General features: G+C 38.7%; 2 protein-coding genes across 5 annotated transcripts in view; one reads left to right on the top strand and one right to left on the bottom strand.

The window, feature by feature from the left end:
• Window positions 1–5,512, bottom strand: part of LOC121379955 (cytosolic Fe-S cluster assembly factor nubp1-B-like) — a 53,912-nt gene extending 48,400 nt beyond the window's left edge. Inside the window, exon 1 of the mRNA XM_041508652.1 lies at window positions 5,458–5,512. Coding sequence (XP_041364586.1) covers window positions 5,458–5,503 — 46 coding nt within the window. The 5' untranslated portion in view covers window positions 5,504–5,512. The remainder of the gene's footprint in view (window positions 1–5,457) is intronic.
• The window catches only part of LOC121379954 (tektin-3-like), a 47,989-nt gene that overhangs the window by 14,598 nt on the left and 5,821 nt on the right, over window positions 1–27,570 (top strand). The window contains exons 1-4 of one of the 4 annotated variants that reach the window (XM_041508648.1): window positions 5,788–5,958; window positions 12,463–13,181; window positions 23,062–23,132; window positions 25,807–25,950. In XM_041508648.1, the coding sequence (XP_041364582.1) occupies window positions 5,886–5,958; window positions 12,463–13,181; window positions 23,062–23,132; window positions 25,807–25,950 (1,007 nt within the window). In that variant the 5' untranslated portion in view covers window positions 5,788–5,885. Of the gene's footprint in view, window positions 1–5,787; window positions 5,959–10,113; window positions 10,249–12,462; window positions 13,182–23,061; window positions 23,133–25,806; window positions 25,951–26,054; window positions 26,199–27,570 lie in introns of those variants that run through there. The other 3 variants (XM_041508647.1, XM_041508650.1, XM_041508651.1) reach the window with 3 other exon arrangements.

Here is a 27,570-nt window from a genome sequence, read left to right on the forward strand (position 1 = left end):
TTGAAGTTTTTTTATCAGTTGCATACGCCGCATCGCAAATTCAAACAATAAAAATTACTAAAAACAAAACAATAACAACTGCATGATCAATAGAATGAAAAAGATTGACAGAAATAAGATTCCACAGTGATTAATCGACATTCCTAGAAACTGTCAAAATCGAGAATGACACCCCACGCATGTGTACAGGGCACCTGTGTAATGCACGTGCAAACTATGGAATGTGTTTCGGTGTGTTGATAAACAGACCTGAACATTCTTTACTAGGAAAGAGAAAGAAAATGTTTTATTTAACGACGCACTCAAAATATTTTATTTACGGTTATATGGCGTCAGACCACACAGATTTTGAGAGGAAACCGCTGTCGCTACTACATGGGCTACTCTTCTGATTAGCAGCAAGGGATCTTTTATTTGCACTTCCCACAGGCAGGATAGCACAAACCATGGCCTTTGTTGAACCAGTTATGGATCACTGGTCGGTGCAAGTGGTTTACACCTACCCATTGAGCCTTGCGGAGCACTCACTCAGGGTTTGGAGTCGGTATCTGGATTAAAAATCCCATGCCTCGACTGGGATCCGAACCCAGTACCTACCAGCCTGTAGACCGATGGCCTGCCACGACGCCACCGAGGCCGGTCTCTTTACTAGGATGTCTGTGGTAAAAACGTATGTTCGGTCTAATAGTTGATATTAACATTAATATTTCAGGTTCCCCTACCTTTTTGAAGCATATATATACATGTATAATATGTACTTCTACTGCATGTAAGATAATAAAATGCCTTTATATCTATATAAAACTAGGGATGGGACGATTATTCGATGTTACCGAAAACTGCGGTTTTAGGCTCACAGTTCGGTGCACCATTTCCCAATTTGCAGACTGCGGTTCATTTCAATTTTTTTTTTTAAATGGTACATGTATAAACGTTTCCGCACCTTGCTGGGTAATCCCAATGACCTGTAAAGTATTTCTTTAAACCTGATATGTTGCATGGGCGATAGATGTCGTTTGGATCCTGCACAGAACCCGCCAATTTCTTGCCGGGACCATAAAAATTGTAACCTCCCAAAATAGTGACTGGCCTCAGTGATTAATCTGACGAGAGAATAAACATTTTAAGTATGTTTCGTCCCAGTTGTCAAAATTGAAAAAAGTAAAGACGTGTTAACTTCAAGAATTATAAAATAGTGTCCAATTTCCGGCATATTAATTTAAAACAATTCCCGTATGTTTTTATCGGGATGAAATCGTCCGCAGATCAAGAACTACAATGTATGCAAACTACTTTGCACTTTTTTTCTTTTTTAAAATAAATCTTTGCAGATTGGGTTTTTTTCACTTTCAATACTTTAAAAAAATAAAAATAATAACTAGTTAAATAATTCACTATTATATATTGTGCATGTACTTGTGCTTGCTTAAATCTTCTTCTGTTTTTAATCAGTGATACATTTTTATGTAACTTGTGATGAGTTAAATAATCAACAGTAGGCCTATATAATATATTATGTATTTGTGTTTATAGCGAGTAATCCATACTTTAAAAAAATATATATACAGGGCTTCTAGAATTTTTATAAAATCCACTAGCCATTGGATCAGTTAATTAATGTATTTTACTAGCCACGATTAAAAATCCACTAGCCCTACTTTACCTAAACATAAATACAATTTTACTAATAGTAATAATCAGATATGGCACCTAAACAGGGAGATCTAGCTTAAAAACACTAACATTGGGGAGGTAGGAGTGGGGCCAGAATATTCATATTTACAAAATAGACTTAAATGCAGCATTTGACAACTTTTTTTTTCACTAGCAATCGGGCATGGTAATAGTAGTTATTTACTAGCCCAACGCTGAATATCAAGTGCTAGCCATGGGAGTGGGGCTACCATAATCTAGAAGCCCTGATATACTTCTCATAAAAAATATATATATACTACTCAAAAGAATTTAAGGGTCAGACGATATTTTCGACATTATTTTCTGAATGTCAATTATATTAGCTAGACCATAATGTCACGCATGGTATTGTTCCATTTTGACGAAAGTGGGTCTAAGCAACCCATAAATGAATTAAAATCCACTGTCATTGACACTGTCGACTAGTTCTAATGGCGAAAACACGCTTACATTTGCACGTAAATTAGGGCGAAAGCGAAAGGTCTGCTAAGTACCCATAACTTGCTTTTTCACAAAACGCTTCATTTGCACGCTTTGCATGTGTATTCCATGTTCCCAATGCTGAATTTCCGTATAATTGGAGCTTGCGTTCGTGTACAATGCACACTCCAAATTCGACAATGGTACGACGTCAACTGACTATCGAAGATCGAGGAAGGGTTATTGCTTGGCTTCAGGATGGCAATACGCAAAGAAATGTTGCTCTGAGACTTGGTGTCAGTCAGAGTGTCGTTGGCCGACTGTGGCAACGGTACCAAGCAACGAATTCTGTTCAAAATCATCCACGTTCGGGAAGACCCCGAAGCACTACAAATAGAGAGGACCGCTACATCACCAATATGGCTCTATGTCAACGCACACCCACTGCACGCCGATTACGTGACAATCTGCAAACTGCGACTGGAACTTGAGTGTCTGATCAAACCATACGCAATCGTCTGAGAGCCAATAATCTACGCTGCCGTCGCCAGGCTGTTCAACCACCACTCCTACCACGTCAGAGAAGGGCCAGACGTCACTGGTGCACACTTCATCTGCGGTGGCAACGTGTTCAGTGGGGTCGAGTGATGTTCACTGATGAGTCCAGGTTTAGTCTCCAGTTCAACGACAGTCGGGTTTGTGTCTACAGACGTCCTGGGGAGCGCTTCGCTGACGTTAACGTTAGACAACGTCACCAGTTCGGTGGTGGCAGCATCATGGTGTGGGGCGGCATCTCTATGTGGTGGATGGCAATCTGAATGGAATCCGCTATCTGAATGAGATTATCCGGCCGTTGGTTCTCCCAGGTCTTCAGCAGATTGGCAGCGGGGCAGTTCTGCAGGATGACAATGCCAGACCCCACCGCGCCAGGGTGGTAACGGACTTTCTCAGACAACAAGGTATCGCCAGGATGGATTGGCCAGCATATTAGCCTGACTTGGCCCCAATAGAGCACGCCTGGGACGAATTAGGCAGGAGAGTTCGGGATAACCATGCCCCTCCGGCCAACCTTCATGATCTGGGTCAACTTCTTATGGCAGAGTGGCAGGCCATTCCCCAAGAGTTCTTCAGACGTCTGATCAACAGCATGAGGCAACGATGTGTCGAGTGTATTCGCGCCAGGGGTGGATTCACACACTATTAAACGAATGTTCTAATGTGTAAAATCAATGTTTGACAACCTTCAACTTTGACAGCATGTCATGTGACTTTCTTGTATACAGTGACGTTTATTTGTGTTTTTTTGTAAATATGGAACAATAAATTAAATTTTTGGTGTACTTTACATCATCAATCTAATACACTCTGAAACTTATTTGGTTATCAATTTTTGACCCTTAAATTCTTTTGAGTAGTATATATAATTCTCATCAAAGATTTGACATTATCAAAATAATAATAAACATTACAGAAATATGTCTTGACATAGGCTACATCTTTCGTTTAGACTTCTATAATGTGTACATGACACCCATATATTATGTACTCCAGAATGCATCTAAAGACAACTGAATTAAAAAATAATAATAATATAGGAGAGACTATCCCTAGCATTCTCGCCCCCAAATTATTTTGCCAACCCTCTGAACTCAAATCCTGGGGAACATACTGCCCAAGTATATATCCCAGACCCAATAAGCTAACATGGCATGGTAAATGTGCAAAAAAAAATTCTAGTCAAGATATACTTTTATATTTACAATTATTTTACAAATGAAAATTAAAAATTAAATGTCTTCTCTTAAAATAGTTTATAAAATTGTATGTATGATAACTAGTGTACTTGTACTACTTAATAGCGAATAAACTGAACTGTGAATAAATCGAACCGTGGATCAAAAACCAAAAAAAACAAAAAAATCCTCTCCCATCCCTATATAAAACAACATCATAACATTACAAATTAAGTGAATGTCATAATGAAGTAAATATATGCACATTTCTGCTTCTGATACATAGTATATTATTTTTTTAAATAACACTTGGACCATCTGAGAAAATATTACAAGTGGTAATAAATGATGATAAAATGTATGTGAATAATGAGTAAAATTACTTTCAAATAGTGAAGTTATCTTATATATTAATATAATGTATACTGGGTATCATGTTTTGACCAAACGTTTGGTAATTTGACATATAGTCATAGAAAGGAAACTGTATAAATTTTTCTCAAAAACAATATGACACCCACTTGTTTAGTGTCATACATATATAAACGTGCATGTAGCTTTCTAACACCTTGCTGGTCTGTTGTTTTATTTTGGCCTCACACACTACATGTACATGGGGAAAAAAAAGTCAGCACCTACATATTTAACCGGAACATTGTTGAAAGGGGGTGCTGTTATGTTTCTTCATGTAGTAGCCATGTGTATTAGTGATTAATATGTGAAATATTTGTTATCAACGAACTTGAAAATTATCGTTGTAAAGGTATTTAACTTCAAACATAGAATTATTATTGTATTAGTTCACCAAGGTAAACATCTACGGGGCATTTTATTTTTACATTTTGACATTTATTGGACCTCCTTACGGCATAGCAATAAAGATCACAATAATAAATATTGTGCCAGAGACATTTATCTTGATCATAGTTGATGAACTAGAATCTTTGCCTACCTGGTGGTTGGAAAAATTTCTGTATTTTCATTATAGAGTTATCTCTGACTGAGAGAGCCATTAATAGCATTGTAACCATCAAAATGCCCTGTCTGCCTCTCAAACAGCAGAGTACTCGGGCTAACAATAACATTAATATTAATAATGATGATTCAATGATCATAAGAAGCACTAGTTCACCAAGGTAAACATCTACGGTCCGTTTTTTAACATTTTGACATTTATTGGACCCGTTACGGCACAGCAATAAACATCACAATAATAAATATCGTGCCGGAGACGTTTATCTTGATGAACTAAAGAAGCACTGCTCAAGGTAACGTATGCAGTGTTGGTTAAATGTCCTGTGGAGCATAAATGGTCGATCCACTGTATAAACGTTACTAACAAATCTCAAGGGCAGTGACTGTGACATTGTCATTGGTGATTTGACTCAAAACTGATACACCGTACGGCGTAGTCAAAGTGACAGTGAATGGTAGCCTAACACTGTAACAGAACGTGAATCCTCGAGTTCATTAACTATTGCCGATTTTATATCTACTGAACTAAATCATGAAATAATGACATTGACATGTTTAAAAGCATATTGGCGAAATCTTAAGTTAAAGTTTCTTTATTTCATCAATTAATCAATAAAGCAGATAAAATACTGACTTTGTGGAGCATTGCTTGGAACGTCGGCCATTTTGCTGCGCTTCATAAAATTAACTTCCTTTCACGGAGAGTTCCCTAACGCTACTTAACTCTGACCTGACTGCTGAGCTTTAAAACTTGTTGCAAGATTTCGTTACTAGATATAAAAACAAATAAATATATACATATTTTAAAGTGACATAAAATGTATTACTATTCCAACATATATGCTGAATAATAATTACAGTTGATTATAAAGATATGTTAGAATTCAAATGTAATGATCACCTGTATTATAATCGGTGCTCCACACAACTGGACCCTGGGTAATAAAGAAGATAAAGTTCCTTGGCGTCGGTATCGCCTAGGTTACCAGTTATAAGCAGACGTTTGGCAGTAGTTGTATTTTTTAAGGATAAGATATAGATCAACAAAAACAATCCCCAAAAATGGATCCTAGTATGTTAACGTTAAAGACTAATAACTGTGCTCTCGGAATTAATCAATTGTACACCATGAAAGGTACATAATATTTTTTTTCAGGTTTTTAAAAAAAATATTTTACTATTGTCAATATTATTGGGTTTAGTGCAGGGTGCACATTACGTCAACACTTTCTTAATGTAACAATTTTCGGACATAGAAAGAGCCACACTTTCTATGTCCGTTCGGGCTATATTGGTCCTTATTATTACTACTACTACTACTACTACTACTACTACTACTACTACTACAATGCCGTAGCTGGGGGGGGGGGGGGGGGGGGGGCAGTCCCTCTCCAAAAAAACACCCAAACAACAATCCGGTAAAATAATAAAAAGTTTAACAACAAATCCTCTTCACCGTCTGAGCAGATTTAGGTGTGCTCCTTCGTTCCAAGAGCTTGAAGAAGTCATCCCCCTAACACACACGCGCGCACACACATACAAACATACATGTATACAAACATAAGCTATGGCCCAGTTATTATATATTATCTTTACTGTTCGAATATTCAGTTTTGATTTAAATATTTTACTTTAAGCACGCAATCATTTTTCATTTCAGCTTATTTTCATGCTTATATCCAATTAAGGTTCAAGCACACTGTCCTGGGCACACACCTCGGCTATCTGGGCTGTCTGTCAAGGACAGTGGGTTAGCTGTTAATTGTTGGTGATTAGTGAGAGAAGAGGGTGTAGGGTCTTACACCCACCCATTGAGTCGTTAAAAAAGGTGATGGGTGCATTCCCCCCCCCCCCCCCCCAGTGTTAGAAAATAGGCTACTCACAGGGTTGTAGCTAGCAGAGGGGAGGACGAATGAGGCAAAATAATAGAAACTTCAGAGGAATGGGGCTCTAGCGCACACACCCCTCCCATAATTTAATGTTTAACTTTATATAATAACACATTTAAAATGATGTCTATGCATGAACAATTTATATTTATTATGCAATACCAAGATCCTGCTTGTGCAGGTGCAGTGTGTAAACTTGTTTATGATTATACATACATGTATTAAACAATAATTAGTTTAGTAACCAGTTTGTACTATGCTTCAAGCCTTGTACAAATATTACATGTTTTGCATTCAGTTCCAAATGTGGAATATTTATGTGCAATATAGTGTATCTTATCTAGTTTTCGAAATTTTACACATAAGGGTTGTGTTCAGCCAGACCGAGCAGAAAAACGTCCGTTAGACTGGTTTATGCTTTTCATGGCCACGTCGGGAACCAATCAAATAGTTCGCGAACGTTAGCGCGACGTTAGCTGGCTGAACTTGGAACTGTAACAGCTAAAACAAACAACTACAAAAAAAATAAAAAAAATAAAAAATTATCACCCACCCACCACTTCGGTAGATCCATTCAACTGGGGTTTTTTTTCTCTCGTTCCAACCAGTACACTACAACTTGTCAAAGGCCGTGGTATCTGTTTTCCTGTCTGGGAAAGTGCTTATAAAAAATCCCTTGCTGCATTAGGAAAAATGTAGCGAGTTTCCTCTGGTGACTATTAATCAATGTGCTCTAGTGGTGTCGTTAAACAAAACAAACTTTTTTTGAACTTTAGCTAACGGTTTGATCATCCGGTTATCAGCGGTATATTAATTTACATGCACTTGTATTTCAAATAAACGCATTGGGACTAGTACTGGGTTCCTGGTCCGGTGTTCAATTTGAAGGGCTTTTCTGTGTAAACTCCAGTGTTAAAAGACAGGTAAATGATGAGAGTGAAAAACGTCCGGTTTTGTATGATATTTATATAGATATATAATTAATGAATATTTCACACAAGGTAACCTTATATGAAATATTTATTAATTTCAGTGGTGTATAGTCATCCGGTACTTGGATAGGCAGTCGTGAGGCCAGGTCAAGTTATAGGGTTGTACGTGTAGATTCAGAACAAGCTGTTGTAGCGCACGCCTGTCATGGGCGCAGGTGCCGGCCTCGGCCAGCTCTTCCGTCCAGGACAGGATAGGCAATTATTATTATAGCTAGTTCAAACACGCAAAGATTTATTAATGATGTAATTATAAACCCTAACATTTAATATAATTTGTATAGTATATAATAATAATAATATAAAGTTAATTATTTATTGTCACCTGACCCATTCCAAGAAAAACGTTTTATTTTTATACAGAGCTAAATATCGAAAATGTTCAAATGTAAACATGAGCGTGTAAAATGAATACAAGTGTATATCTAAATGTAATACGTTATACTGTATCGGTTCATTAAATTTTAGACCTAGCTTTATCAACAATAACTAAATAAGAAATATGCTTCAAAGGCAATATGTTACTTTTTCAACGATTTTCTCCAATGTATTATCACCCACCTGCCATCACTGTGCGCTACATATTTCTCAATAGATATTTCACAGGTATATGCAAATGTATGTGTATTATGTTTGAGCGAAAACAAATATTGTGATTTACATCTTAATTACATAGGTTCCTTGTAATTAAAATATGAAATTACTTCTTGTATTACCGCGTAGCGTGTTCTTTAATAATTTATACGTGGAAAATATATTTTTATTAGAAATGGAAAATGTACCTGTAAATAGGATATTTAAAAATAAAATACAAATAGAAATGTGAGGAAAATTATAAGAATGCAAAAAAGAACTTATACAAAGTTATAAGGGGTGGGGTGGAGAAATTATATGATACGTTTATAAAACTATCCAATAATTTATTGTGCGGTTTGTTCTTGTTGTTTTACTGTAGAGTTGTTTTGTTGTTTCTGGAACAGCCCTAAATTGAATGCTTCAAATTTCATATAACTGTTTAATGTAAAATGTCCAGTTAATAACACCGTTGATGTATTTAATAGTGTAGGAAGTGAAATTAGAATTAAAGATATTTGTACTGTGTGTGATTACTGTTGAATCGACTTAACACCCTCTAGCATCGGGTTGCTGCTAAAATGCAGAACTTAAAGTTAGTAGTTAATCATCGTGCCGCTATACATTAGTGTACCTATGCATTGGCATAGCCAGGGTTTTATATTGAGAGGTTACCCACACCAGGGGTACAGGAATCCATCGAGTCTATAAGTCGTATTATGGGGCGATAGGCAAATAGAAACGGTGATGGAGGGAAAGAGGTGTGATTGGACCCCATTGCCAAACCCACCCTCACCCCTACCTTGGCCACGCTGGTGGATCTAAGAGGAGGTTTGCGACAAGGCACCCTGCACCGTGGAACTTAGGCCTAAGTGTCCCGAAAATCCAGCACTTAACAAATGTATGGAGGGTTGAAAGTTATAATCTCTTTGCTGTATTGTCATATATATATATATATATATGTATATATACATGTATGTATGTATGTATGTATGTAAAGAAATTAGAACATTCCAACTTTGTTTCCCCTTATTTTAAAGCAATCATAAACAAATTGTGAAACAAATCGTGAGAGCAAAGTCGGTCGAAGAACGAAGAGTTGATTTTTCGTGTGATTTGTAACGTTACTTTATCACAGATTAACGTAGTAATTGAGCGATATCTAGTCAGTTGCTATTATAACCTACAGGGGTTTTTGGGGTGGGGTTTTTTTACTTTATTTTCCCCTCTCTCTCTCTCTCTCTCTCTCTCTCTCTCTCTCTCTCTCTCTCTCTCTCTCTCTCTCTCTCTCTCTCTCTCTCTCTCTCCATTGCATTTCCTGTTTTTCTGTGTTTTTAGTAATTTTTTCAAGATCATACCTAATTCATTCTGTTAATTTTCATTATACATGTACACTGGTATTTTTAAAATAGAGGTCTGATTTTTTTGAGAATTGTAACACATGTTTCTCTCTTAGACCAGTAGTTTATTGCAGTTGATAACAATGTAAATCCATGTGTTCCTTTTTGTGTAAGAAACATGACTCTTTATTGTTACAAATTGCTTAAACGAACTCGCTGAATTGATTGTATCATTAATGCCGCAAGCTTTATTAGCGAATAATAATAAGCATAACTAATGATGCCCGCATTGCTGCTATTTATCGCCGTGGTCGGATTGTCACGAAGTTATCAATTCCTTTTTGCAGTAATTATAGCGAGGAATTATGAATGGAATCATTCACCTAAAACCGGTTTGTAGCCGGTTGAGTTCGATCAGTAATCAACCGCGGGCCGACTTTCCTGCACGGTTGCCTAGTGTCGCCAAGTAGCTAGGCGCCAGTAAACACAGGCGCTTTTCGTTTCCCACTTAGCTTAGTATATGAGGGGTTTTCTCTCCCATAAGTATATTAGTGTTCAAATACCACCACAGAAATATAAAACGGATTGAGATATACCTACTTGGAAATTTAGACTCCAGATTTCAGACGAGAAGGTAAAAATATTGAGATTGTATTTGTGTTTGTGTTTCGCCTTATATGTAGTATGGGCTGTACTCGACAGGTTCGCAAACAAGTTGTCTCTTTGATGAGCTGATATTGCCCTGTTAGTACTATCATTATAGTTAATGATCAGCTATGTTTTAGATAGAAAATATGCTTTGATGTTTCATTACTTGTTTGTTTGTTTATTTGTTTGTTTGTTTATTTATTCGTTCCTTTATTGTTTGTTTTGTTTGTTTTGTTAGACTTACAGTAGATTGTATTTTTAATTAATGTTCTAAATTATATCCGTCTATTTACAGTTATTTAAATGTACAATTTTTATTTTATATTTATTAGAATGTGTACGCGCGTGCGTGAACATGAAAGGGACACTAGGGGCCTACATCATAGGGACACTAATTAAAAAAAAATAATGTTTTCTTGGAATGTCCGCCAGACGTGTATGAAGTTAGGGCCATGCATTGCTTAAAATAACTGGACCCCCCATTCCCTCCACCACCCCTCTACACTAGATACGGCCCTGGAAGTCTACCGATCAATCTGGGTCAACAGACGTGTCTGTTTTTATGTGGCAGCCATCACCCCAGCCCGGTCCTTGAATAACTTCTCTTTTATCAAGTCTCTATCAAGTCTCTGTAGATTGACTGGAAATACAATCAGACGTCATCGGTCAGACATCTGAAGCATGTTCACGAGTGCGGGCGATCGCTCGTTAGACTGGTTTTTGCCCCTGTCGTTAGATGAATGTCATATGATAGTAGACGATGGTACCAGTTGAAATTGTTGACGAACGCTCGGCCTCCTGAACGCGCTAAATGCTTGCGAGACAAGTCATGGCCTTGTGAATCCAGTGACTGTTCTTGTATGCACACCTCCAAATTTTATAAACGTACATACCGTTATCATGTAAACTGTTTATTAATATAGCTTATGTCTGTAAGAGTATGAAATGAATGGGGGGGGGGGGGGGGAGGCTGTAATTAATGGAATTATAATTTTCTGCGTAAAGATTGAATTTGTTTAAGGCACATTCTTGTGATAAGGTGTATTCCCAAATAGCTTTTTAAATATATATATATATATGTACGAATATCATGACACATTATCATTTCCAGGAAAAATTCCTTCACCCAACCTCCTCCCCCTCCAACGTAAAGCAACATTCCATGGCTGAAATTGAAAATCGTTGTACTCAATAAAAGCCCCTGGTTTTCGCTATGGCGTGATTTTCACTATTATAGCCTGTCTTTGTTATAATCGAAATCAGACAAATGTTACTTAAATTTTATTGTTTAGACTAGATCCATTTCCGTACATACGCAGTGTTTATTGTATTCCTGATGTTTGATATGCCACGAAATGCATTTTTCCTAATTTTTTATAATTCTAAAAACGCACGTACCTCTAAGAAGTAACGGTTATGGAAACATCACAGACTCATGTTTTATTATATTGTAACTTTCTACAGATGTGTTACAGGTTTGTAGATTGACCAATCTTGGTGACCATTTTCACGGGTTGAAACTCGGGTCTGCGACTTTAAAGTTGTATAATCATTGGTTTGTAGCGTAGAGCAACTTAGTGTTGGGTAGAGCTTTCATACCCAGTCAGTCTGGAGTTGGTTCAGCGTTATGACAACTTGGGACTCCTAACAGGCTTAAAACAATTTTACTGTAAACAACCGGATAAAAATCATTGCATGACACATCACTGAATAAGGTGACATCTTGTACAGTTTTGCAAGTACCTTGGTTTTCTATAATTATCCTTTCATGTCGATTTTAGTGCAAAACAAAATACAACAGAACAAAATAGTATTTGAATTGAGATGAAATAAAGTTATTCTTGAACAATGCATACATCAGTTCTGTGTAAAGTCAAATACATGGCCTGGGTGAGCATTGTGATTTTAATCTTCTGAAATACTGTTCAGAAATTCGGAAGTTCAGAAACAAATAGCTCACGATATTTTATGTTTCGTATGGTAAATAGTACTTATGTACATGATTCTTGCATTTCTACAACAAACAAACAAAACAACAACAAAAAATACACCACACCAACGCATCGAAACAGATAGTGGTATTCATCACCATGGACATCATTATCATATAAACAAGATATTTTCGTTTTCTTTCAGGAATATGTTCCCACCTGTGATTGTTCGATACTAATCTAAGGTGTTATATATTTTATATTTGCAGAGCCAGCCATGGAGTACTTAGGACACACACAAACCGCCACCTACATGACCGGGCCTAGGATGAACACTCACACCTCGTTCCTGCCGGCTATCAGCACCATGCAGTCTTCATACAAAGCGTACGACACGTACCCTGCCCCCTCACCCCTTAGAAGGTCGCTCACCACTCTGCCGTGGAGGCCAGGCACGTACTACCAAACCGCGAGAGTGAACCCCAGTTCCGCCCTAACGAAAAGCATGCCCGACCCTTTGTCGCACAGAACCACCCTGTCTGAGCTGGACGGCGTGCAAGTCCCGCCCGTGTTCGCGGCGGCCAGGAACGCGCTGTACACGCGCTACACGCCCAACGACTGGATGTCGTCGAACCAGACCAACTACCTGTCGTCTGACAACGTGAGGAGCGGCGCCGAGCGCCTGCGGTTCGACACTGTGCGTCTGTGTCGCGAGACGGACGACAAGACGCGACGAGCGCAGTCCGACGTAGGCAAGAGGCTGGGCGAGCGGCTGGGAGACATCCAGTTCTGGAAGACTGAGGTGAACCACGAGACCGACAACATGATCGCCGAGACGAACGCGCTGCAGGAGGCGAAGCGCGTGCTGGAGAAGGCGCTGCAGGAGACAGAGAACCCGCTGCACATCAGCCAGGAGTGTCTGTACAACAGGGAGAAGAGACAGGCCATCGACCTCGTGCACGACAACCCGGAGAGGGAGCTCATCAGGGTGAGTGTGCACACCAGGTGGTACTCGTACTGACACAGCTAGTGGGTGGGTAGGTGGATAGATGGATCGATCGATGGGTGGATGGATCGATAGGTGAGAGGATGGATGGGTGGATGGATCGATGGATGGATGGGAATGAATGAATGAATGAATGATGAAACCGCTAGATATGCAAGACAACCTAGAGAAGTAGTTCATTAAAGTGTCCACCACGTGTTTTATTATTTTTGAGATCTCTTAAATATAAATGAATGGAGGTGCCATGCCATCCATAGAAACACGTCAACCCAAAGAAGTCCATGTAGTTTTGCTTCTTTTGAAATTTAGTAAGTGAATTAATGAATGAAGGTGGTGTCCTTACGGTGTTATGTTTTTAAAGACCCTGACAGTGTTTTATCTCGTTACTCCTGAAAAGCCTGTATTGTGTGACTCAAACCGTAATTGTAAAAAACAAATTAAAAAATTAAAAGTGGATTAGTTTTAGACAGTATTTTTTATTAGTTTATACATTTTAGAGATCTTGTAATACAATTTTTCTATTGAGATCCGTAGCTAACTTTTTTTTTCTGTTAGAAAGCTCCAAGGATTAGTAAAAACAGACAAGGATGTTTGTTGTGACAATAAAAAGTTGTAGTAACTGCAACATCTATTGTTGGTCTTATTGCATATTAATGCTACAATACGCTGTAATCCAGAAACGCAGCTTAGAAGGATGGTGACTTAACTTGTGTTTTCATGCCTCCAATCTGATGCACAACACAGCTGAAGAACGAATACATGTCAAAATTTTCAGTATTGGTTGGGTTTTTTTTTTTTTTGGGGGGGGGGGGGGTTGGGTTTTTTTGTTTGTTTGTTTTTTGTTTTGTTTTTTTCTTTTTCAAACGACTGCTATTTACTGCCGGTTGTCATTTGTTCTATTTGGACATCCCGAATATTGCATTTGTGGTGTATTTCACTGTTTACCATGTGTCGTATGTTTGAGTTGATAATCAGATTTAGGTTGTATGTGTGTCTTTAGTTTCCTTACGCACGTGATGTGTTTATATTTAATATCTTCCATATCACTACCCACGTAATTATTTATCATGCATATATGCAGGGTTTATTTCGTTTGTTTTAGATATGTATTGATTTTTCATGCATGGATGTGTTTTAGATAGTGCTATAGCGCTCCCCACCATTATCAGATATTGTAAATATGTATTTATTATACTTTGCTGTTTTTATTGTAAAGCTTATAAGTTGTATAACTTAAAGCAATAAAGAACTTGAACTTGACAGTGCATGTATACACAGCTGTATATATTCCATTAAGCTCTATTCTGTGAAAGTTTGGGTTTTCTAAGCTAGTCTTGGGAGTGGCAGTCCTACGGGCGGTGCAGGAGGGATGAAACATGTTATGGATCTGCTAGGGGAGTAGTGGTCCTCCTATGGATAAGCACCTGCTAGTGAATCACGAAAGCAATCACGACTGCCTAACATCTTTCGACTCTGCCTTGTGCAGATATACTATTTTGATAATGGAATATGGTTTAGTCGTTTATGGCTTGTGGTATCAAGGCACCTTTCGTTAACGTCTTCTGCACACTGAATGCGCCGACTGCATTCATTCAGGCTTTAACAAGGCGGGACGTAGCCCAGTGGTAAAGCGTTCGTTAACGTCTTCTGCACACTGAATGCGCCGACTGCATTCATTCAGGCTTTAACAAGGCGGAACGTAGCCCAGTGGTAAAGCGTTCGTTAACGTCTTCTGCACACTGAATGCGCCGACTGCATTCATTCAGGCTTTAACAAGGCGGGACGTAGCCCAGTGGTAAAGCGTTCGTTAACGTCTTCTGCACACTGAATGCGCCGACTGCATTCATTCAGGCTTTAACAAGGCGGGACGTAGCCCAGTGGTAAAGCGTTCGTTAACGTCTTCTGCACACTGAATGCGCCGACTGCATTCATTCAGGCTTTAACAAGGCGGGACGTAGCCCAGTGGTAAAGCGTTCGCCAGATGCGCGATCGGTTTAGGGTCGATTCCCGTCGGTGGGCCCATTGGGCTATTTATCTCTCTAGCTAGGCTGTGGTATGTGCTATCCTGTCGTCTGTGGGATGGTTCATGTAAAAGAGCCTTTGTTACTAATGGGGAAAATGTAGCCAGTTTCCTCTCTAAGACTATTATATAAAAAATTACCAAATGTTTCACATCCAATAGCCGATGACTAATAAATCAATGTCCTCTAGTCTAGTGGTGTTGTTAAACAAAACAAACTTGAACTCATTCAGCCTTTATTTACAGTGCACTGCCACAGCATGACATACTGTGAGTTGTATTAAGAAAACACTGTGTGTAATATAAGATATATAACACTAACGGAGCCAAAATTTATTTAGTTTTACGTTTTCGCATATTGTTGCTGTTCAAACTGCACAGCCATATCCGGGGTGAAGGCCATGGAGGTCATGCCGCCCTCCAATCACATCCCCCCCCCCCCCCCACACACACACACCACCACCACCTTTTATATTTGCCTGCCTGTGTAAAAGTGGGAATTGACAGACTGATTGTGTGGACTTATTATACGTGAGCCACCCCAACCCCTCCCCCCCACCCCCCAATATAAAATTCTGTCTACACTAATGTCAAACTGTATATTTTTCATGCTAACAACAGCTGTTTTGATGAGAGTTGTATAATTCTGGTAACATGCATGTATGAATATTTAATCAGCCTCGTATTTAAATATAATATGTCTGACCGTGTAATATCGTAAAACAATGGGAATGGTCTTTAGGCCGATCATACGTAAAGCTGGCGTGCGAGAGATCGGTAGTTCGATTCCACTCGTCCGTATTTGTCACTAACGTGCTAATGCGTTTTGACTAATACTTCAAAGCCCGTGTGTTATCGTACTCGCATGATACTGGGAGCTGCAAAGCGGGGTAAAAAGTGTATCATTCACACACCAAGGCAAGTTCTTGGCCGTTTTCTGTAACCTGGGACCGATTAATGCCGCATAATGTTACACGTTTAACTGATATATATTCGGTAAGAATAAAATGTAGAAAGTTGTTTGAAATTACAGATTTAAAATGCTATTCCATTTGTTACATTTACTCATAGTTAGTTTAAGGAAAGAAAGGAGGAAATGTTTTATTTAACGACGCACTCAACACATGCGTCTGGATAATGGTTAAGGACCACACAGATATTGAGAAAGGAAACCCGCTGTCGCCACTTCAAGGGGTACTCTTTTCGATTAGCAGCAAGGGTCCTTTTATATGCACCATCCCACAGACAGGGTAGTACATACCACGGCTTTTGATATACCAGTCGTGGTGCACTGGCTGGAACGAGAAATAGCCCAATGGGCCCACCGACAGGGATCGATCCCAGACCGACCGCTCATTGAGCGAGTACTTTACTACTGGGCTACGTCCCGCCCGTGGTTAGTTTAAGTTGTCACGGAATCAGTGTCCATGTGTTAAATACGACTGATCATTAGGACACAAAACATTGCATATAGATGGTCACCAGATCAGAGCAGACAGAACAGATAGTTAGCTCGTCTAAAAATGCATGTAGTGTTTGTTTTCTTTATAGACCTAAAACATGACCATTTCGCGATCTGGTAGATCACAAGTGAATAGCAAGTTATTTTACGTGTGCCTGTACATGTATTTCATTGTTGAATACTGGTTTTATTACAGTAACCAGCATGTTTGGTTGGGGGTTTTGTGTGTGTGTGTGTGTGTGTGTGTGTGTGTGTGTGTGTGTGTGTGTGTGTGTGTGTGTGTGTGTCTGTGTATGTGTGTGTGTGTGTGTGTGTGTGTGTGTGTTTTGTGAGTTTATTTTAGAGGGTGGAGGTTCCCGTTAATTAGTACATTCATTTTGCGATAATCCAAAATTAACCGTGATATATATCGCAATATGTTTTCAACATCAAACAGCTTTCTGACAAAGATATTTCACAGTTTGGATGAATTACCTAGCAAGTACCACGTGCTAGTATTTTATAATGTGGAACTAATCGGTGCCAGATTTCAGAAAACTGCACACACCATGGTGTTCACCTAATTCGCGGTTTTCCAGCCTCGCAGGTGGCAATACGTACGTGCGATGATACAACATGTGTATAGGCTAGCCAGGTGAACGTCATTTTGTAATAGTTTTAGAAGACTAATACCGTGACAAATGTCAGAATATAGTATTTCATGTTCACCCATTTCACATACAACTCTAGCCCCCTGCCCCGTAATAATTCTGAACAATTCTGAACCAAAAATATTATTGGTAGTAAATTCCCGAACTCCCCTAGAAACTCAATTAGCCCCCCCCCCCCCCCCCCCCCCCCCCCCCCCAAATGTCTACTTGTTTCTGCCGTGCCTGATATTGATATATAGTGTTGATCCAACATTCGACATTTCCATTGTGACCTTTCAATACCGTAGTTCTCCCCTCAACGTCTATATAAAGGCTGAAGCGGTTTCGTCTTACCTCAGTCCATGTATATCTCAGACTTGCCAAGTCTCCAGCATTTCGTGAGAGACATACGCATTTGGACAATGGACACTGTATACTGTGTTTCCTCAAATCAGATGTGTGCACTCACGTGCAAATATACACTCGTTAAAAATCAGGACTTCCCATATTGTTTCATCAAATTAACACAATATCCAGTAAAATGTTGCTAGACCGTCAGTTATTGATAGTTCTATATTTGCAATTATCAACAGTACTTTAAAAAAAAAACACCCCAAAACACCCAATACTTAATACCTTACTTTGTTGTGTACATAGAGAATAATACATGAGTGGCCGTTAGATACCATTTATCTCAACGAGTTGTGAGATATATGGTATCTAACGGACACGAATGTATTATTTTATTTCTGACATATCCTCAAAAACCAGGTTTTAAGCAAATTTTAATATCTTTTTCGACTAAAAGTTATTTACAGCCGTTGCACTTGTAGCTAACTTACGCGTCACAGACCCATGCATGTCAGGTTAACTATACTATGGCAGTGGTGACTTGGTCATCACCTAGGAGCAGCCAGTCGTATGTCTTGAAACTGTTAACACACATACATGCGTAAACAGCCATGTGTTATCACAAACAACGCATGGTGTTCTCACCAACGAGTGTGTAAGAAAAGAATTATAACACTTAAAGCCGCACACCCTAGTTCCATCTAGCGAAAATAAATTATAATTTGGTTAATCTACAAACCTGTAACACACTTTATCAAATGGAGTGAAAAAGCAGGTTTTATATCGATAAATACCATGGGAATCCCCATGTCCCAATTGCTTGAAATAATTTTGAAAGTTAGTATTCTGATGTCACCGGTAGATGTCGCTCGAAGAACAACAATGCCTACTTCACGACAAATTTCACAGAGTGCGCACAGACTTGGGGTGCGTTCTTTTCACCTTTCCTGGACATGTTCCAACTGTTCTGTCCTGGTTGTATCCCCTCTCCAGATATCGTAAGACTTAGCAAAATTGTTGGTTTTAAGGGTTTGTAACGTTTTGTATTGAGACACTTACTTGTCTGAACTTTATTGTTACTGAAAATGTTCACGAACTGTGAAGAAAAATCTCACAAGTGAACAACAACAAATCGGATGTTGATTGCGCGAACCGTGCACGAGAAAACAAACCGAACCAAAATGTTAACGGTCACGTGGTATACCAACGTCTGTGACATTGAAATGGAAATATCCCGTCTAAAAATAGATTAGACCTTGTCTGCTCAACGGTTTTTTCTCAAACATGCGTGCGTTTTTAAGAAATAAGAAAAATGCATTTTGTGGTATTACAAAAACCAGGATTACCAGGATTACCAAAAAACACTTCAGGTGAATGGAAATGTATATTCTAAATAATAAACGGTAAGTAAAGTGCAATTTTATTTGTGAAAAAATGGGTTTAATAGCGAAAAACAACGCCGTAATGGTTAACAACTAGCCGTAACTAGGGCGTGTCCCTTTAAAAGCCATTATCAATCGTTACTTTTAGTTTCTGGTTAAGAACGTAAAGTGCAAAGATGCAGTAGTTAGTATGTACGTCGTTGTAATGAAACAGGTATACCAAAATACATTATTTTACAACTCTTTCTTACGAATACACACACGTCAGTTAATACGGATTGTTTGCGTTTCATTGAAAATGGGCACACGTGATTTGTACTATGCTACCTGTGGCGTCCTATTCCAATTATATTCCGCTTTTCTTTCCTCCCGATTTTCGGAAGCCCCACGCGATACTTCACCGGGATATCTCCAGCCTTTTGAGGCGTACATAATATATTGCCGTGCTCTTCTACTGGTAGACTAAATGTCATTTTGTGTAATATAGTCTGTATTGTATCCCCAAGCTGACAGTTATTGCTTATGGCGGTGGCCTGTTTGTATTGTTGTAATGTGTGGCTTTGACGCCGCTTCTCGCTTGTTAGTCGTCGGACAGGTCTTACAAAGTCCTAAGTGGTGCTCAATGGCGATATTGACCTGGGAAATATGCGCCGCCCTATCTATGCGATAATACACGTCTTGGGTGATCCTTATCTTATATAGGGTAGACACTATAACCGTCTTCAATAGACGCTCCAACCAAGCAGAACCAGGGAGTACAAATACTGCAATTTCTCTTTATGACAAACAAACGTATAAACATGTACGTATGACTTGAAAGTCTTTGAAACAAAAAAACCCCACCTCAAATTAATCAACTTTAATGATGTGGTCTAACGATTGCACTAACAAGAAAACGGGTGAAATGCGATCGGTCCCAGGATCGACTGCCCTCGATAGACTCGTGTTGAATTAATTAATTTATTTTTTAATTTTCTTTTTTCATGTCTTCATTTTCTTCTGCTCTCTCTCTCTCTCTCTCTCTCTCTCTCTCTCTCTCTCTCTCTCTCTCTCTCTCTCTCTCTCTCTCTGGCTGGCTGGTTTGTTGGGGGGGGGGGGGGTAGGAATAGTATTGTGTTGCGACTCAGGTTTCCTTTTTACCCATGATCCTTTACCCTTTTTGTCGGAATAAGAAAATGTTATAAATGCACGCAGCCGTCGACATCGTTGTAAACACTGACTAGGTTAGGACGTCGGGTGATGACCTCTCGCTGTATTGGATGTATACAACGTGCTTAGTACACTTCCGTAACACATTAAAACATATAATCTGCAGTGCAATAATTGTCAAGTATTCGATAGAGACTGTTTGGCAGGGGGCATTGATTTATAGACAAGTCCTGATCTGGTATACCTTCAGACTACATGTAATATATCAAATGTATATCGCTTTGATGCATTCTTATAACGCCAATAGAAACCATAAACTTGCACGTAAATTCTGCAGTGAGATATATTGATAGCTAAACCCAAGACAAAAGTCATTGTTCAGAAGCCCTGTCGTCATTTTCCATAGTCGTCGGGGGAAATTTTGCACGGTGTGGGGAGTAAAATTAAACGATCAGTTAATATAATGAAAGGTCGCTAGCCAAGTCTAGAAATTATCCAGCAGCTTTTCTTTGTAAAACTGGAATGGAATGAATGAATTGAATGAATGTATAACGACACCCCCGCACAAAAATACTCATCGGCTATTGGGTGTCACAAAAGCTATGTATATGAAAATATTAAAACTGGAATGGAGAAACGTTGCTCTAGTGAACCTGTTTTCCTGTTTATTATGCAGTGGTCTGTTCTCTGGGGCAAATATCTTCCGCATTTGGACTTAAATAAATATTTGGATAAACGATGCGGCGTTTCTCTGATGCATGTCATGAAGTATGTCACTGTGACTCACTTGGACATTATACGGAAAATGCTTTCAGACGAATCTTTTATTCGGCGATTGAGGATCATAAACGTCCCCTGGAACTTCCCCAGCAGCCTAGAATCAGTTTACAGTCATCAAATTGTCATGTTCTTGTTTACAACATATGCACTTTTATTGGCGTTTTAGACGTATTTGTCAAATTACCAAACGTATCTAGCAAGATCTTAGTATTTATATTTATATTTATGGGCCATGTATGAAACGTTCTATAAGTTCTTTTTCATTCTGTTTGGGCTCTTTTTTTCTTCTTTTTTTCTTTTCACTAATTAATTTGCCTTTTTAAAATAATGATGCTTGAAAAGAATTAGGTAACCCCTTAACCCAAATTCAAGTATCCATTGTCAGATTACTCCCCCAACCCCATCCATAATTGTTGAAATGCGTTCGATGTGCTTGCATTTGCAAGAAAAGTCTTGATCTTGGATTATTTTGTAAATATCTTTCACAAATTACCCTTTGTGTTACCACCCCAGAAATAGTTTTCTTGTACACAGCATACTGTTATTATAATTATTAACTCATTATATTGTTATTTGACTATCCGTACTGTTAAGATGCTAGTGTTAATTAAGTACCAGTATCCTGGTCGGCGAACCACAATTAGTCTGTAATTGGCGACTGTTACCGGTAATTATACGCTATGATTGCGTGTCAGCCGTAACCGTACGGACTGAATCCAGCTGATGTTAATGGTAACCGCTACTTGATCATAGCGGGTATTACCCGCCTGTTCCATTGGTCGTGTATCGATCACCAACCTGGAAATCACTCGTGTCGGGAAACCATTCATTGACTGCCGTCCAAGCAGTCACACTCTTGATTTAATGAATCATTCTAAAGCGTCATGGTGGTCTGGCTTTTTTACTTTATGGAAATATCGCTGAATCAGCATAAACAGATTTTTTTCAAACCGCATGTTTTTTCTTTTAATTAACTTTATTGTTCAGTTCTTGGGCGTTCCTTGCTCAGATTTGATACACCAAAAATTTCGAATTAATAATAGTATTATATTTAGCCGTTTAAAAGGAAAATGCACTGAAATTGGTTATTTTTAAAGTTTGTCCTTTCCTCCGTTCATTAGAGACTATCTTGAGTTGGCGCTATTGTATCATGTTTCCGAGTAATATAGCTATTTTAATAACTAAAATTACATTTTAAATGCATTTTCGTATTTAGAATATGCATGTAGTGTCTGACTACCCAGTTGTGTTTCCGTTTGCCCTAACGTTGTAGTAGCTCCAGTTTCATTTCATTTCCTAATATAAAGAAAACAATCGTATGTACGAAATTACTGGGAGGTAGAATATAGTTTGGGTTATTACAAACTTTATGACGGCCAGAAACATTTTGACTTCACAGACACTGACATTCTAAAGGATAAAATGTATGTGATATGTAAGGTTAGTCATTTAGAGGATGTATGGGCCAAACACGATACAGTGGCAATGCGGCGCAGCATACTCAATACAGTCCATTTAACGAGGCGCTTGTCTAGTCTGGAATTTCCCCAGATTTATTTTATTTTCCTCATGACACTGATATTTATTTTACAGGTCTGGGTTTGCTTCGGCATTTTTTCCTCTCTGGCTACGCCCCAGCATTTAACATGACAAACTAATTTATTTATATTGTGGTTTTGTAAGTACTAGTATATTTTAGGCATGTTTTTTAATTACTAACACTGACGGCTATTCCAGAAAGTTGATAAAGGTAGACAACTCGGTTATTTTATACCTAGTGGGTCTAGAGAATGTTTAAAACGTCATCTTGGGCTTTGATAATAATGTTATTTGATTCTTGGTGAGTGACGTATGCCTCACATGGAAATGCATTTTTTTATCCATACAGTGTTAAATATAACCATTTTGTGGGTGGTTGTAAATCAGTTAATGTTCTTGTGTGAACGCTTTACACCCCATTTGATCACACCTGGAATAGTAGCTTGTGTTAGCACTGATGTGGTTCTGTAATAGCTTACTATCGTGAGTAACGACTGTGAGAGTACCGATTGTGTGAGTAACGTCCTGATAATGTGTTTTCTACTCACAGGAAGTGGACATCATCAAGCGGTGTCAGGACAGGATGAGGAACGTCATTGACAAATCCAACGTACAGCTCAGGTAGAAATCAGTTGTTAGCTCATAATTAGCTTATAGTGCTACACACATACACACACACACAAACACACACACACACACACATACACACACACACACACACACATACACACACACACATAGACACACACACGCACCACAGACACACACACACCACACTACACACACACCACACACACACATACACACACACACACACACACACACCACACCACACCACACACCACACCACACACACACCACACCACACACCACACACACACACCACACCACACCACACCACACCCACACACACACACACATATACACACACACACACAATTCATACACCGGAACACATACGTACGCACGCAAGCACGCACGCACATACACACAAACACACAAACTAATATAGCTATAAAATTATATAATTGAATATTGCATGTTTCAAAACAATATATAACTATTAATCTATAATTTTGCTGCTGTTATTTTAATTTAATTAAGACATTGAAAATGATAGATTAACAGAAATCGTTGCCACAACAGTCCAACGGTCACATCTGTTAATTATTTTATTACATTCCATATAAATGTTGTGTCCAAATCATTTAATGTAGTATGAATTCATTGGTATTAGGCTGTCAACTGTCTAAAGCATGGGCGTGGGCAATCTATAGGCGATAAGATGTTAGAATCGAGTACACATTTTCAGCAAACCTCAAGCTTAGAAACTATTTCAAAATGTGTTTACAGAATGATTGTTTTAACAAAGATTGCCAGTGCTAAAGTATACTTGAATTATGCAAGAAATTCCTTCTCAATACAGCTACCTTTTTTAAGGGGTATCTCCGGTCGACCCTCGCCAGGAAGCTTAAACGCTTCGCACATTCATTGAACGCACTCGGCACGGTAATGCCCAGCACCGAACTGAATTGCACATTCAGGCTAAAGAATACATCTAGATGCATTTTGTGTTCTTTAGATGCATGCAGCTTAACCTACCTTTAACTGTAAATGAATATGGATTAATAACACTATTCACTGGGTTATTAATGATCATTTGATGAATCAGACGGCCTGATAACGGTCTGATGTTGACTCGGTGACAAACAACTGTTTGCATGCATGGGTTAAATATGTCATACCGACCGTTCATTTATTACGGCAAAATAGCCGAGCTGTGAGGTCACTCTCCCCCCACCCCATGTATCGCAATAGCATGTGCATATTTTACCATGTAAATGATCCCCTATGTGCATGATTATGTTTTAGCCATGGTGTATGTTTTACCTAATATATATTTTATCCATGTTTTGTTTGACCCGTTTATATGTTGTACCTCTGTGTGTGTGTGTGTGTGTGTGTGTGTGTGTGTGTGTGTGTGTGTGCGCTCGTACGTGCGTGTGTGTGTGTGTGTGTGAGAGAGAGAGAGAGAGAGAGAGAGAGAGAGAGAGAGAGAGAGAGAGAGAGAGAGAGAGACCCATGTGTGTGTTTTACCCATGTGAATGTTTTACCCTTATTTTTATATTGATGTTGAGCTTCACTTCATTTTTGCATTTACCTTAGTTTGACACCCAAAAGCCGATGTATTTTTCGTTTTGGGGTGTCGTTAAACAATCATTCATTCATTTATTCATTCGTTTTGCCTTAGTGTAGGTTGTTTCCGTGTGTTTTACCCTAGCGTATCTTTTACCCGTGTGTGTGTTTTACCCGTGTGTATCTTTTACTCGTGTATGTGTTACCCGTGTGTATGTTTTACCCATGTGTGTTACCCGTGTGTGTGTTTTACCCGTGTGTATTTGTTACCCGTGTGTGTGTTTTACCCGTGTGTATGTTTTACCCGTGTGTATTTGTTACCCGTGTGTGTGTTTTACCCGTGTGTATGTTTTACCTGTGTGTATCTTTTACCCGTGTGTGTGTTTTACTCGTGTGTATGTTTTACCCGTGTGTATCTTTTACCCGTGTGTGTGTTTTACTCGTGTGTATGTTTTACCCGTGTGTATCTTTTACTCATGTATCTTTTACTCGTGTATCTTTTACCCGTGTGTATCTTTTACTCGTGTATCTTTTACTCGTGTATATGTTTTATTCGTGTGTATCGTTCACCTATGCAGAGCTCTCCAGAAAAGGCAGGTGATCATTCCCGTTATTTATAAATTCGCCTAGGACGTTTTAATGGGGAATGGCAAAGTGATCGCCTTGTAGGAAATGTTTTAATAAATTTCATTTGAAACTTCATGTGATTGCTAGCCTGGCAGCATTTCAGGAGAGTGATTTTTTTCCAGCTAGCCTTGATTTGCTCTTGTCGAAGACTGCCATGTGTGCGTTTACCCATGTTGTATCTGTTACCTATGTGTATGTCTTACTCAAGTGTGCGTCTTAGCCATGTTGTATATTTTACCTGTGTATGCAATACTCATGTGTGTATTTTTTAGACTGCACGTTCTACACGCAGAGCCGTACCCTGATCAAAATCCTAGGGGGAAGGGGGCACTACTTTTTATAAACAAATGAAACACTATACAAATTAAACCCTGAGATGTGTATGCTATTTTCTGGAGTAAATACAAAAAGTGAGATTCTTAGGGGGGCAATTGCCCCTCCCCTGAACCTGCCCCCCCCCCCCCCCGGAGGGTACGGCCCTGATACGTGCATAGTTTACCCTGTGAGTGTATATTTTTATGTGTATGTTCAGCTTAAACCGTGCTGCCCAGCACGAGCTAGAGGTGGACGAACGCGACAAGCACATCGCCTTAGGTCTCGACACCCAGTGTCACGGGATCAGGAACTCGTCCCAAGGGATCGCCTACCATAACGGGGTCGACCAGATCGACAACACGTGAGTAGCCCCAGGAGCAGTCTACTGCTGCCTGCCTGTCTGTAGTCGCTTAACACTAGAACTAGACTAGCGTGTTTCTTCTTTCTCTTCCTCTCCTCGTCTAGTCTGAACCGAGCGGCGCAGCACGAGCTAGAGAAAGATGCCGGGGACAAATTCATCGCCCAAGGTCTGGACGATACTTGCCACCAGTTGCGCAACTCGTCACGTGGTATTGCCTACCATAACGGAGTGGATAGGATTGACAACACGTGAGTCGCCTCTCTCTCCCTCCATCCCTCTCTCTACCTCCCGACGTATTTTGTCGCGTGCTATCGCGTGTCTCTTATAGCAGTTATTAAAATTTTGTGAGACGTTTTCCCCACAATATATTCCAGTCTTACAATATTCAGTTTAAGTCAAGAATCGTTTAATATAGTTCTTTGCAGAGCCTGCATCATCTGAAAGAAAAGTATGCTAGCTAGAGCTGTATAAACAGACGTAATTTTAAAAACTATTATTAGCCAATCAAAAAGTTCCTATACTAGGGCGGCCATATTTGAAAACTCGCCAAAGGCTCTAAATACTCTTGCGCCGGTACTCACGATTTGGGGGGGGGGCTGGTATTTTTCCAGTATTTTAGTATTTATAGATCGTTAGAAAACTTGTAGTTAGTTAGAATGAGCTATATAACAAACTATAATGCGTTTTATCTGCTAAAGAACATAAATCTAAATGAAGAAATAGGCTTAGTGCCATAACGTTAGTTGGATTAGCTTTAGTCTTTTAATATATAGTAGTTACTCTCTTAATATATAGTAGTTAGTCTCTTTTAATATATAGTAGTTACTCTCTTTTAATATATAGTAGTTACTCTCTCTTAATATATAGTAGTTACTCTCTCTTAATATATAGTAGTTACTCTCTTTTAATGTATAGTAGTTACTCTCTTTTAATATATAGTAGTTACTCTCTTTTAATGTATAGTAGTTACTCTCTTTTAATATATAGTAGTTACTCTCTTAATATATAGTAGTTACTCTCTTTTAATGTATAGTAGTTACTCTCTTTTAATGTATAGTAGTTACTCTCTTTTAATGTATAGCAGTTACTCTCTTTTAATGTATAGTAGTTACTCTCTTTTAATATATAGTAGTTACTCTCTTTTTTATACCCTTTTTGCTTTTAATATATAGTAGTTACTCTCTTTTTTAATACCCTGTTTGCTTTTAAAAGTATGCGCCAAAGCAACTTCGACTGTAACATGATTCAATATTAGTAAAATTAGTAATAAAAATGAAATAATGCCGAATTTATTATTTGTCAATAAAAGTCAATGTATGATATTTGTTTTTATTCAAATGATGTTCACGCTATTTTTATCACTATTAATTTTATGAAGATAGACATGTAAACGAAGGATTCGAATTTAATCTACTTTCTAAATCGGACATTTCCTCATGTTTATAAGTTTCTAATGTGGCACATTTACAAGTGATAGGCTTGACAACAATACTATCTACTCAATGTAAACCTATGCATGGTTCATAGCTCTATGTTGGTCACCCCGTAGCACTGAACATGCTACGGTGCACACTATAGGGGGGACGGGTTCATGGCAAATCCATAACTATCGATCACGTT

The sequence above is a fragment of the Gigantopelta aegis genome, chromosome 8, assembly GCF_016097555.1.
Source record: "Gigantopelta aegis isolate Gae_Host chromosome 8, Gae_host_genome, whole genome shotgun sequence".
Classification (NCBI taxonomy): domain Eukaryota; kingdom Metazoa; phylum Mollusca; class Gastropoda; order Neomphalida; family Peltospiridae; genus Gigantopelta; species Gigantopelta aegis.